The sequence below is a fragment of the Apus apus genome, chromosome 4, assembly GCF_020740795.1.
Source record: "Apus apus isolate bApuApu2 chromosome 4, bApuApu2.pri.cur, whole genome shotgun sequence".
In the NCBI taxonomy this organism is placed as follows: Eukaryota; Metazoa; Chordata; class Aves; order Apodiformes; family Apodidae; genus Apus; species Apus apus.
The window spans coordinates 6397546-6411916 of record NC_067285.1 but is presented as its reverse complement, the minus strand read 5'-3'; the positions used below and the strand labels follow the sequence as shown (position 1 = coordinate 6411916).

At 43.1% G+C, this 14371-nt stretch overlaps 1 protein-coding gene across 2 annotated transcripts in view; it reads right to left on the bottom strand.

The window, feature by feature from the left end:
- The window catches only part of CACUL1 (CDK2 associated cullin domain 1), a 45016-nt gene extending 30943 nt beyond the window's left edge, over positions 1-14073 (bottom strand). Inside the window, exons 1-3 of one of the 2 annotated variants that reach the window (XM_051617851.1) lie at positions 13679-14073; positions 7791-7917; positions 3132-3234 (exon numbers count right to left, since the gene is read on the bottom strand). In XM_051617851.1, the coding sequence (XP_051473811.1) occupies positions 3132-3234; positions 7791-7917; positions 13679-14003 (555 nt within the window). In that variant the 5' untranslated portion in view covers positions 14004-14073. The remainder of the gene's footprint in view (positions 1-3131; positions 3235-7790; positions 7918-13678) is intronic. The other variant, XM_051617850.1, reaches the window with a different exon arrangement.
- Positions 14074-14371: the final 298 nt, after the last annotated feature.

The window sequence follows — 14371 nt, the reverse complement described above, 5'->3', positions numbered from 1 at the left end:
AAAGGAAACATGTTCATTTGTGTTTTCTGCAGCCATCCTTCTGTTGTTTGGCGTTTTTTTTAAGCACTCAAAATCCCAATTTCTGATCAACTCAAGAATTAGGGAAATTTAGTTCTCAATTACTGGAAGCTCCATATGGCAAAACAGTCTCCCTAATGCAGAGAAACTGGTCAGACACTGATTACAAGCAAGGAAGACAATCCTTGCTCAGAGCCTTTCCGTAACTGAAACAGCCTGAAGAGAGGATAATTTACTTATACATATAGCAAGCAGGGAGCTAGAAATGTCTCCATATATAGCAGGCTCCATATCAAAGAGCTGATGGTCTGATAAAAAGCAATTTACATCATCTAAATGTATAACTACTCAGCAGGCAACTTCCACTACTTTTCACCCAAAGCATAACATGCAGGGATTTCACAATGCCTCTGCCACCACAGAAATCTGGGGTTTTTAGGTAAAAACCTCTGAAGCAGACCTCTGAGAGTACATATGGTGACAAACACCAGTCCCACATGGGTCTTACAGTCTGTAAGAGCAGAAGCCATGCAGGGGATGACTAGGGATTGTGTGCATGCCCCTGTGTGACCATGGGCTCCCACGTGGCAGCAGCTGAGACACCAAGTGCCCACTGCTCTGCTGTCTTCAGCTGAGGGCTAAGCACAGGGGGTGGGGGGGAATAAAATACAGGGAACTTCTGCAATGAATGCCATGTATAAAGAAGATAAACCCCAATAAGGCTAGGACCATGCAAGAGTAAGCCTGCCCAGTCCTTTGAGATGCTCCTACTTTTACCATTTGACATCTGATAGTTTTACTGCTGTTGCCGAGTGGTTCTTGTAGGAAACATCTTCCTCTGGCATGCTGGTTACACACAGATATTCTGCAATCCAGTTGCATTAAACTGCTGCACTCCTGGGCAAAGAAGTTGCTCAGCTTGTCCAGATTAAGACACACTGCATTTACCTCCTACTTCAGTTTTCATCATCGTCTGCTTTCTGACACAAACCAACATTCCGGCTTATACTGGGCTACATTTGCATCTCTGCATGTAGAAAGAAAAATAATTCTCTTGCATCAAGTTACACCTTGCCAATTAGACAGAACTCTGCAATTAGGTTAAGTATTGTTGGCAGGTGGAATGAGTTTATGTCAGAGAAAGCAAAACACCACATATTGTGCATTAAAAGGATTTAAATATATAGGGTTTTTTTTTACTGTGAGCCTGTGTGAACCAGAACCTTCCAAGTGATCAACACTTACAAAGTAATCTGTTACTGCTGAGGTAAAGATCCAGCACATTTTCAACATAAAAGCAAGTGACTGTCAGCAGAGTGTATTAAGATCAAAAAAGCATCAGGACAAGAAGATATATTGCAGTAATTTTTTAAGAGTAAATTTCCCAAGCCACAGTTAAAACAGTTTCTTTACAGAGTTTGAGTTTCACTTCCAGCAGCTCAAAAATACAAAAATTACCATCCAAACCCAAAGTCAGGTTCGTGTCAAACTAAACTCACACAATACACTCAAAGATGGTATCATGTTGTATCACAGCCCTCTTGCCACCTGCCACAAGGTGTGTCTGACCTACGTAAGGAAACTTTTGCAAGACAAAGATTGCATGAAATAGTTGTCTCAATTATTCTTTTAACAGCTGATGTTCAGAAGGCAGCCTTGGTTTTAGGCAGAAGCATTTAATGCACATATATGCTAAAGTCAACTTTAAAAGCAGCTGCCTCAGTCAGTTTTGGAACTTTGGAGGGAACGATCAAGGACTGCCACAGAGTAGGTAGAATCTGGGGTATTCCCAAATTCAAAACAAAGTAATGAAGTACACTGCCATGGGATGTATCAGAAGAACTGGCCAAACCTGTACAGCTGCAATGATGTGCAGTTCTCACAAGCAGAAGTAAAATGCCCAGCCTGCACCAGCTCAGCAGAAGCAAAGGAAGGCTTTAATTTAAATGCTGTGTCCATCTAGCCAGTTTTTACAGAATAGTGGGACTGTCATCCCACACAAGAAATAAGGAAATTGTAAAAGAGAAGAGAAGCTAAGAACTTAGCTGAAGACAACCTAGTTATTTTACAGTCTAAGAGTGCCCCAAAGACCATGCCCATTAAATGCAAGGTGATTATTTTTCTTTACAAGGAAAGCAACAAGGGGGAAAAGAGTGAAACAAGAACGACATCAGAGCAATCACAGTGCTATGCATTTGGATGGGAATGCACATTTAAGCAAGAAGTACCTAACAAAGTTAAAAATCATTAAAACTGCTTTTGACTGACAAAATCTAGTTATCAATTGCTAGGCTAGAAGCACTGAAGGAGCTGCTGTAGTTTAGGGTTCCTTTGTATTTGGCACCTCTACTTGATGCACTACAAGCCAGTACAGAACTCAAAAATTAAGTCACAGAAGAAAAAAAGCTGGAGGGAAATAAGATTGTTGCTGCTACAGCAATGACAATTTCAAAAACATGTTGATATTCTAGCCTAGAAGGAATTTTCAACAAACAACACACATGAAAACAAACATGGATGCACAAACAAGATGCAGAGAAGGATAGGGATATACAAACTGTATTGGGACTGCTGTAAGCCACTGACATCTAGAGATGGGCAAGAAAAATGCAGAATCAACTGCAGGACAAAACTTTCACATGCAGTAACTCCTAATTTATTCTTCACAATTTGTATTTAATTCACTTCATTTTTTTTCCTTTAGATTTTCTCTTTTGTGCTGCTTGTGCTACACAAGGACTACAAATAGTTAATGTAGATTACCACAGCACTGGCAGACATCCATGTCATGTGCTCAGATCACATCTGACTGAAGCATTTACACCCTAGATGATACTGTAGATTTCCTGTTCTCTACTCTTTATTCTGTATTACATATTCAAGTTTAGCCACTGCCCTCCACGTGGTTCAGATCTCTAAGGCTCACCAGTGTCATACAACTGGATCTAGCAGGTATTCTGTCTGACAGCCAGTTAGTGAATGAAGTGCTCCACAATTTAGTAAGCTAGTGTAAACGAGTCTTAGTGGCAATCCCCTCCACGGGCCATCTACATGCTCCTCCGATACAATCACAGATCCCAGGAAAGACAGAATTAGATTGTGCAGCTTCTTACCTGCAGCTCCTTTGAGACTCTCTCTAAGTGGTTAGTTATCTTTTTTATTAGGTCACTATACATCTGTTCCGAATGCTGCTGGCATACACACTTATACACACAACTGCAGAAACAAATATAGGAACAAACAATGAACTTACAACAGTTTGCAATGAAGGGTAACAGACTTCAAATTACTTAGTTCAATACTCAATTAAGAGGATAACAGAGTTCACTGAATGATTGCTGAACTTTTACATACAGCCCTAAGCCTGGAATGAGCTCCAGCAGATGCTTAAGGCTCCCCTGGAGGTCCCAGTGTGTCTGTCCCATTCCCCCTCCCCAGCCTCACTTCAACTTATGAGTTCTCTTAACAGTGCACTTCAGAATAGCCAGGTTAATTCTGTCAAATCCTAATTCTGGCTTTTTTCTCTCCTAGGTGAACAAAGTCTCCATTAAAATCTGCAGGTTTCATGTTTCCATGCATATTCTAGGGCAAAACCCTTTTTAAAAGAAGGGCAACACTAGCAAGCAGTCATAGAAATTGCACCAAAACTGTGCTGGCATTTTAAAAAGAAACAGCAAAAGTTCTAAAATTACAGACCCAAGCATGTTACTTCATCCTTTTTTACTTAAACTCTAAGAAACTCCTACATTTTCATAATAAACAAAGACGGAGAAAAAGAAAAATAACTTGAATTCTGCAATCCATGGCTTGGCTGAATTAACACTGGTTTTCAGCCTCACCTCTGTTTTTTTAAGAACATTTTATTGCTGTCATAATGCAATACAACATATCTGCAAAATAAGGCTATGTATTGCAACCACATTTACCACAGTTGTAAAACAAATATATATATATATATATTACTTTCAATAAGTAGTTACATTAAGATAGTCGTCACTGTCAGGACTAACACCAACATTATCTGTACCAAGCAGCTTTTACTGAGTGCTTTCATTCTTTGCAGTCAGCATTTTGAAAGCTTGCTGCCAAAAATTAAGAAGCACAAGGAAGGCTTCCCTTGGTATCTTGGACAAGCCACATTTCCTCCCCGCATCTCTGTTCTGCTTCCCTCTCCCTCTGTACAGAGCACAGTGACAGGGAGCAATTTAGGCCAGAGACTGCTCCTTAGGACATGCACAAAAGAACAATCAGGGTTCAGAATTTGGCAGGTTTTTAAAAACACTGAAAGCCTAAAGTTATAGCACAGCAACACTGTGTCTCTGTAGGGGAACTATGATGTTCCAATTCTCTGCTGAGAAGGTGGTGCCATGACAAACAAACTGCAAAGATGAGATTAAAACGACCTTAGACTATGAACTACAGGAATTCTCAAAAGCAAGTGGGAGGTTAGGCATCAACTCCAAGCCTTCAGGGGCCAAGATGGTGCTCTCATTCAGTAACTGCCACCCCAGAGTCTTCTGGAGGAAGGTGGTACAAGTGAATTATCAGCAACTTTGTGAAGTTTGTATTTATTCTTTTTGATACCTTCAGAAGCCTCAAAACCACAACATACATCCCTACACTAAGCCCGCTCATTGGGCAAACCATGAGCAAAACATTCTTCAAAACTAAAAGACACCCCACACTTCTACTATTACATATTAAAAATAATTGATTATCTGTAGTTTGATGTTATTTAAATAACAAAGTTGTCCTGTTTCCTTGACGTGAAGTCTACCAATAGCAGATCCTATTTTGGAACTACCAAGTGCAAAAGACATTTTTGCACGTTGCAGTAACAGCAAAAAATACAAATTTAATTTGGATCAAAGAGAGAAACTGAAAGAAAAGCCAGGCTGATTTTTGTGATCACTTCCAAACCAGCCAGCTGGGTAACAACAGCAAATGGCCATATGTTTATTTGCTCCATAACTAACCAATGTATAGCCACTTCCACTGGCTGACCACTTCATTTGCAACCACGTGACTAAAATGAATTTTGAAGTACATCTCTTCTTAGGGTTACATACAATATTGCTGTCCTGCTTCTACATCATATTCTGTAGCCAAACACCAAAAATCATATGTATGTGCAGAGTGTGTTTATAATTTATCTGAACACTTCTATTTAGAGGTTCCTTCCCCATTTTCAGATCCTCTTTTCAGTTCCTGATTGCAGGCTGATTCTGTGCATCATCCTTGCCCTGCTATAACCCAAAAGAAGTCAGCAGCTTGTTAGTGCTTCAGCATAACCAACCAACTTAGGAGAAGGATGACCCAAGCAGGTTAGAAGGCAAGCCTCATTCACTGAGAGGGATGAAGAGCTGAGACCTGTAAGCTGTCTCCAAGAACAGCAATCTAATTGTTTTCTACCTGGGAACAGTAGCCAGAAATACAACTTAGCTGTTCACATTTTTCCTCATCTCCAAGTTACCTTCACATCTCTCTCTCAAGGTATTTAAGCCTTTTACTAGGACCTGCCTATGCACAGGCAGGCTCTGGACTCACAGATGGAAACAGTCACTAATCACACTTTGATACCCTGTGGGTAAACCTGTAGCCAGTGTCTGCATACCCACCTCTAAAGTTATCTCCCAGCTTTCACTGCTGTGGAGTAGAAACCTACCCCTGGTCATGTCAAACACGGAAGTTTGGGTGTCTCTCTAATAATATATTCTTACTTTGCATTTGTATTGAAACCTCGATTCCTTTAGTCAGCACAAAGACCATCAAAAAGACCACTGTATTTTCAGCTTAGTTTCACTGTAAAAAAAAAAAAAATATCTACATGATATGTAGCTGTTTGAACCACTTCAAAAAACACCCAATTTTCAGACTAAAGAACTAGCTGAGGGGAGCAGGGAGGATCCAAACCTCAAGTCTGCTACAGACTTTGTGTAATGTTCCAATCACGCACCATCATTTAATTAAACTAAAAAAAAAAAAGCAGTTTTGCTTCCATCCTCAATCTATATTGCTTAGATTATAAATCAATAAAAGACACACCCTCTAAAATAAAACAAATAAAAAAAAACCCCAACTCCTAGTTGGAAGAGGCTGTGTCACAGTGACTACATCCAAAGACCTAATTTTTAAAGGTAAACTTAAAAATCTGACACACTGGCTTTATCAGTAACACTAAGCTACATGTATTTTACCAAAACAGAAGATTGTTTGTAACAGACATCTGCACATTACAATACTGCATCCAGTGTCACCATGATGTGCAAGGGTTATACATAAGAAACTGAAACCCCATTATTCCTTTAATAAACACACCTTACAAGCAGTAAAAAAAATGGCAAAGATAAACTGCAACTATCTGAAAAGCCTAACTAGGTACATCTCTACTCTAGGTATTAAAGCATTAATTTTGCACACCTACTCTTTATCAGATATGACTATGGGGAGATGTTGGCTTAACTTACTGATGGTGTTTGCACTTTGGGGATTTCAAGCTAGGAAAAAGAATCTGGATTACTTGCACTAAAGCTGCAAGATGTCTCTCAATCCAAATTTGCCATCCATTATTAATACATATGGGGACATTGAAGTTCTGAAAACAGCAGTTCCAAAAGTCTGGAGAGAAAAAAGGCAATGTATTCAAGTTTTTAACTAGAGTTAAGAGGGAAGACTAAGCACCTTGATCTGGTCCCCTAATTCAAAGCTTCAAACTGGAGAGACAGATGAAGTGGCTAAGAACAAGCAGACAGGAGAGCTCAAAGCCTCTAACAACAGCCATTAGTGACTGAGCTGCCAGTGTTATTTCAAAGTGCAACACTGTGGTAAAGAAAAAGAAGACAGTAATGCTACTAGTTGTGTTGCTGGCAAGGATCAGTAGTTTTAGTGGCATCTTGGCCAGTAAATGCAGCAGCAGCTGCCCAGTTTCCTTGCTGTTTACCAACACCCTGGATACCTGTCACCTACAGAACAAAAAAATCTCCATTTTAGTCAGCCTCTTAACTGCCAGGTCTATGAAGGATTTAACATTTTGGTTTGAAGCTACAGTGTGGTTGTGAAGCAAATCCCCTATCATCCCCTCAGCAGTGCTTGGTCTGCAGGGCAGTTCTGCTGTGTGCCAAGATCCTTCTTAAAGCCAAGTAAACTGCAGCTCCAGGCCAGGTACAAACCAAGTGTTCTCCACACAGGAATGGAGATATAAAGAACTGAACCTTGTGTCAGTCCTTCATACAGCCTCTAGCTGCACATGTAGCAGGATGGCTGGGCAAGGGGGAGGTCAGTCCACATCCACCTGATGTAAAGCACACAAATGACAGTTTATATGGATGGACCTTGGCACCAGTTGCTTCCATTCACTTCTGCACCTCTACAGCACCAAATTGGTTTCTACCAGACATGAACAAGAAACCTTTTGAAACATGAAATTAAACAGCTACCATGCCAGTCTCCTCTTCCCCTTTGAGGAAAGGGATGTTGAGACTTCAGTACTTTTCTTAATATAGCATACTGAGCAACTGTGGTGGAGCTTATGTCAGTGTTAATGTTTCCAGAACTTATGCATTTTAATTCCTTACAATTTATTCCTCTTAACATGGCATGTCAAGATGTGTCTATTATTCACTCCTTCGAACCATTTAAACAACATAACCTTCCCACCTTCCTCCTCATAAATACAAAATATGACACATGCATAGGCTGCAAGATAAAACAAGCATTTAACTCTAAAGAAAAGGGGGGGGGAAAGTAACACAGCACTTAAAATATTTCCTTACCTGTATATTTGTTCATAGGAGATAGGGATGTAGTCACCAGGACTCTGAGTTAAAAGCTGATCTATGGCACTGTCCAACTTTGGCCAATATGTGCTCTTATAGTCTTCAATTGTTATAACATTCATTACTACAAGAAAAAGACAAAACTACATTTAGTAACTTTAGCTGAAAGATTAGGAGCAAGCGAATGCTCTGCAATTTCAGATCACACCAAGAAGCTGGCCAAAACAAGTGGGAACAGTTCACTTCCCCTATGATAACCTCATCAAAAACCAAAGCCCAGGCTTGAATTTGTACCTTTTCATTTACAGAAAATAAAGTCAGAAAACCTACTAAAGCAGCAGCCCAAGTAGCAGGGGAAAACAAACACCTGAGAATTCTAGCTTGACAATATAATAACAATCATTTAGTAGCTCAGTAGTTAGCTCCCATTAATAATTCAGGCAACAGTAACTTAGGCAACTTTGTGCAAGCCCAGAATCAGCAATTAACACTGCCTTCTCCCATGCAGGAGAACAAGCTTTGGCCAAGACTGGTAGTTTTTTTTAATACTCCCAGCAGTTGTATTAACTTTACACTTCTCAGGTGGGGGACCAGCATCTTCCTTGGTGTAAAAGGTGATAAAGTTCTCTCTGCAGCTAGGCTTTCAGGCAACTTTTTTGCATCTGAATTACAGTTCCCCTTCTAACAGACACCATACTACTCTTTTCCCAGGTAAGAATTAACACAGGGGAAGAACAGGAGGCATTTAAATTACTGTTCCACATTACTCCCTGATTTTCCTCCTGAGCTTCCCAAAGGCACCCTCTGGCACAAGCCACTCACTGTGCCTTCACAGACACAGGCTATGTGGAACAGAGCATAAAGGTACTTCCCACCCCAAACAACCTAGTCTGGACACTGCACTGAAAAGAGATCTTTTTAATAAACCTGCATTTTAAATACATATGTAAATGTACATTGACTGCTGGGTTCGAGGAGCGAGATTTCTGAAACGTGATTTTCATAAGGGATGGAAAGGAGCTGGCAAGTCATTTAAGGCAACATTATGAAGAACAATGCCACCAAAATACAGGCAAAATAGTTAACAGTTATGAGAAAAAGCCGAGTATAAGGAGAATGTGGAATAAAGAGAGATGCAAGGCAAGAAAGTGTTTGAACACTATCTGTAAAAGCAGGTTTTAGAAATTCCTGTTGTATCCTTTCAGGGTATTTCAGCCAGACACCTTGCTTAGAGAAGAATGTCAGTGCAGTACTCCTAACCTCTTGTCACCTAATGAGCTGCTGGTTCACTTTTGCTTCATACCTGCTACAGAAACTGATCCAGCTAACACAGTATGTGATGAGTAGTGAACAGGTCACCACCACCAAATGCCGCAGGACGCTGTCCCAGCGTTCCAGCCTGCCATCTGCAAGTATGACACTGTTTGCTAACAAGCTGATAAAGGTTACAGGTCCAGGTACACAACTACCAGGACACGTAAGTTAACAAGTCCAACAGGTCAGCTCCACAATGTAAAAGCATCCATGCGTTCAGGAACAGCTCAGCACCTGTCTAACAGTCACTCCACCCCTCATCCATCTGCCTGACAGTGACTTGCTCATGTTCTCATCCCTTGCAGAGCCCAGGCTCTGGGCAGACGTTCTCAGGAGCAGCTTCCCTATTCAAGCTTACTCAGCAGCAAGTTTTGAACATTTGTACTTCACTTGGGTACTCCCAAAAAAGATGGGTCTCCTCAGCAGTGTTCTATTCCACAGAAAACATTAAACTGAAGTCTTGATTTAAGATTTCAACATCTAATCACGCCCACATCTGGTTTAATTTATTAAATTCGTTCTGTTCAATTAAAAGAAGATAGTCGAGTAAGAATGTATAATGCAAAATATTTTTAACTGGCTGTTGAGACGTCAAAATATTTATTTTTTTATAATATGGCAACAGAAAGAAGTAGCAGATGGGAAAGTCTGCCCATCAGAAGTGCTGTACAGGTAAAGGCCAAAATGTTCTTACAAAGAGCCCCGGGAGACAGGCACAGGAAACACTGATGAGTTCAAAATAACGTTCTAGAAAAGCTTCATTTTTACTGAAAAGACTCTTACAGGCAGTATTTAATTTGATTTCCACACTTCAGTTCTGAAACTAAGCCAACCATAATATTTATATAGTTAAGAGTCCAAGGACTGAACACTCACTATTCATTTAGTGAGTGACAATATTCACTATTGTCTACTGAACAATCACTTTTTTTAATTCTTCTAAACCATTTTAGTAACTGTCACAAGTCAGTAACATCCTTTCTTTTACTGGCAGTGCTTACAAATACAAAAAGTAAAGGATGCCTTAAAGAACTACCCTCCAAAACTCCACAAGAACAACCTCAAGACCACAAAGGAAAGGAATCACACGCATGAATCCTTGGAAAGAAAAAACAGACTGTCCTTTCAGAAACCTCTTCAATTTTTTACTTTTCCATCTTTTTAGTGTGTCATTTCTAAATTTTTATCCCCACACTGGGTATTCAAGATTTTAAAGAATCTGTCCAATAGCCTCTGTTTCCAGATCGTGAGGAAGGGGCAATACTAAAAGATAACTCTTAATTTCCTTTGAAATTGATTATGTTTCTGGGAAGTGACACAGACATTTTGTAATAAAGCATGCTAGAATGCATTATTTTATCCAAGTACAGCAAGTATGGAGTGAGGCTGGGAGAGAAATCAGTCTGAAAGGAAACAAACCTTCTCAAACACATTACAAAAGACTTCACAAGAAAAGCTTGAGAAGCCACTGATGTTCCTCCATATACAGAAAAGTTCAAAAGAAAAACTTTTTGTCAAATGCAGCAGTGAAACCATTTAAGTGCAAAAGAATATGCATGAGCTTTGTATCATAACCTAGATATTTCGGTATCACAGCCATAATTGCCACACACCTGCTCCACGCTACCAAATTCTTTGATAGCAGCTTCAATCAGAAGAATTGGAAAAAACCTAAGATTTTAAAACAACAAAAACAAAAATTCCAAGAGCAGGCATATATCCACCACGAAATTGGCAAGAGAAACTTACAAACACACATAGCTCAAAAAAAGATTCTGGAATAGCAGTAGGCACAGGACCTGAAGAACAGAATAATACTTTTTAAAACTCAATTATACTGTTGGTTTTGTTATTTAGATGAAGCCACTTAACCTGAAAAGCTACTCAAAACATTTACTATGTTCACATTAAAAAAAAAAAAAATCCTTCTTTTAAAACTATACCAAAAAAGCAGGGGACAGAGCAGGACAGGTAATCTGACCTGCTGTCATGTAAGCAGACATCAGTCTGACAATCACCTGGCAATAAAGCCCAAAGAAAGCAGATTGGCATCGTTCAGAATCTTTACTTCATCTCACAAGGTGACAAATACAAAGCTTTATAGCCTCCTCAGCAATGCACCTGACAATCCTAAAACATTTTGCCCAAGTGTACAAACTCCTCGAGCAGAATGTCAAGACTCATCTACAGACTTGCAGCTATCACTGTGGCTTTAAGCTCTCCTTTTTCTCAGCCTCTGTGCATATTTGCAGAGCAGATTTCACTATGCTGACATTTCCCCCTGCTGACACATCCTAGCATCCATCAGCAAGTTTATGAGTCTGCCCTGCAGTTTTCAATTTTATTCTATTTTTAATACATGTTTCTCAGTCTGTGCTAAAAAAGTTGTTTTCACTAGAATAAAAGCTATTAAATTAGCTACACTTTCTTGTATCTGGTTTTTGTCCTCAGTCTCACCAAGATCTCAAGGAAGGAGAATTGAATTTGGGCCCTTCAAAGACTTTAAAGGGTTTCCACCTAACCTCCTTCCTCCATTATTTTGCCAGGTAAATTAGACCAAAAAAGGCCCACCAGACAGCTCTAGCCTGCAACTACAAACGTGAACAAAACCAACACACTGCAAGGAATTATATATTGGAACACAGGCACTGGATTTTTTGTTTTGGATGAACAAAACAGCAGGGACAGGCCTACCTGAATGTCAGAGGCACTGCAATTTATCATAGGGTTGTTGGAAACTGCATGTCACCTACATTTTTGAAGGCCACCTGTGGGATAACCTAAGACTAAGCCTCTGAATCAGGAAGCAAGCAAGACATGAGTCCTTGCTCCTCCAGGTGCAAGAAGTTCTCCATGCAGCAGAGAAAAGACAGCTTTCCTATCAGCTTCTCTAGACATGTTCAGCCACTGCCGAGATGGAGCTGCCATCTCCCTTTTCACTGTCCATTTACACCAGAAGTGGCCTTCCTACTGTTTTCTACATATGAAAACTCAACAGAGGAGATGACATGATCCTCTGTCAGGGCCGGAATTAGAAGAAGCAGGATCCCAGCTCAGCTCCTGTACTTCCTCAGTCTGTACTACTCCACTGGCCTTGCTCTGTTCATATACACATATGGTCAAAACTATCCCCACCACAAAGGTGTAGAAAAGTTCCAATGAACTTAACTCAGGTCATTTTGTGTTTTACAGGAATTTTAATTGTCTTCAAAGCAAGACTTCACATCAGCAAGACAGATGTTGTGCTAGGATACCAATGCTGGAGAAGTGAAAACAAGAACTCTCAAACCACACCCTAAGCAACATCACACACAGCCCCACTTCTTCTCCCCCTGAGTCATGAAAGGTAGATCAGCTGGCAAGTCACCCTCCCATTTGGTAAAGACCCAGCTTGAAAACCATCTTCTTTTTGAAACAGAAGGAAAAACTAAGACTCTGGACTGGGAATTCAAGAGCTTAGTTTAGCAAGGCCGAGCAACATCTCAGTTCAACTGTCTCGAGCGTTTACAAGCCACCTCGAGGTACCTGGAGCCCCGACAAGCAAGGCAGGCAGGGAGCCAGAGAGCTCATGGAGCCTGAGAGCCTCAACTTCAAAGCAGCCAGCCTTGGCAACCTGCCCAGGGCCACGAAAACCAGGCTGCCAGGGAAGAAGGGATCCCGAAGCCTGGACTTCGAGCTTCTGATCGACTCTGGAGCTGAGCAAGGGAGCTAGCACTGGGGAAAGGGCAGAATAAAAGGAAAAAAGGTGCACTTCCCATCAAAATGTCATCATGGCAGCTACATGGTAACACTTCCAAGAATCCTTTTAACTAGCCAAATCCAAGTTTTCCAACAGCCATTAGAGAAAAAGGCGTATTTCCCCAGAGGCCTGACTTCTGGAAATAAAAGCAGAATTTAAATGAAGAGCAAACAATCTTCCCTTCCCTCAACCTTAGCTCAGCAAAACAGAAAAATTTACCGTTTCTGTTACAAGCTACAAGCAAAAGATGGGTTTGGAGCCATTTTTTTGGGAGAGAATTTGTTTTCAGTCATGTCACCAGGCCTTGGCAGACACGGGTGCCTTCCAGGGGCTCCGCACACGCTGCCATCCCCCCCCCCCAAGCCACCACACGCAGGTTTCAGACCCAGCCTCGGGTTTCCCAGGCGAAAAGAAAGAGTCTTTAGGAGAACACGGTCTGAGCTGGAAGCTTCAGGAGGAGCAGCAGCGCCTGTGCAGAGCAAAGCACCTGCACGGCCTCTCCCAGCCCCACAGCCGGGCCCACACGTCCCCTTGCCGCGAGAGGGAAGCAGCAGAAGATCGGGGCGTGCAAGAAAGGGTTGGTTTGGTGGTTGTTGTTGTTGTTTTGTTTTTTCCTCCAGAGGAGCCTTAATCCGTTTGATTTCACTTTCAGAAGCCACCAGGGCCGACACCCCCGTTTAAGGGGGGATCCGCGGTGGGGCAGACCCGAGATCAGCGGCGGGGGCTGAGGAGGGAGCGGGGGCAGAGGGGGCTGGGGGGGCAGAGGGGAGAGGGGGGAGCGGGGCCAGGCCCCCCGTGGCGCCCCGGCCCGCGGGGCAGCGCGCTCACTCACGGAACTTGGAGGTCGAGGCGTTGATGTTGATGGCGGCGGCGATGGCTCCGGCTCCCCCCTTGCCCGCCGCGCCCCCCGGCTCGCAGCCGCGCAGCAGGCCGTTAGCCTCGGGCCCAGCGGAGAGCTGGGGCCCGGCCACGGGCCCGGCGGCAGCGGCGGCGGCACCGCGCAGGAGGCGGTCACCGAGCTGGGGCAGGTGCCGCCCGTACCCGCCGGCGCCCCAGTTGTTGTGGTTCTGGTCGTCCATCATGGCCTCGCAGCCGCCACCACCGCCACCACCACCGCCGCCGCCACCCCCCTCCTCCTCCATGCTCTCCTCCTCCATGGCGGCTGCCGGCGCGGCGGGACGAGGCGGGGCAGGGCTCAGCGCCCGCCGCCCATGGCGGGGCTCGGCGGGGCTCGGGGCTGCGGGAGGGCCCGGGCTGCGGCCGCCACGCGCGGCGCTGGGCGGCCCCGGCGGCGCGGGGCATGCTGGGGACTGTAGTCCCGGGGGAGGGGAGGCGGCGGTGGCGCGGGGCATGCCGGGATCTGTAGTCCCCGCCATTGGCGGCGGGGCTCGGGGCTGGAGAGCCGCTGCTCCCGGCGGGCAGCCGGCAGGGACAGCCGGCGGGGACAGCCGTCTCGTTCTGACGTCCAGTTGCCTCCCGGCGTCCTTACTGCAGCGGGCTCTTTTTGAGTTGCTGGGGTGGAGGA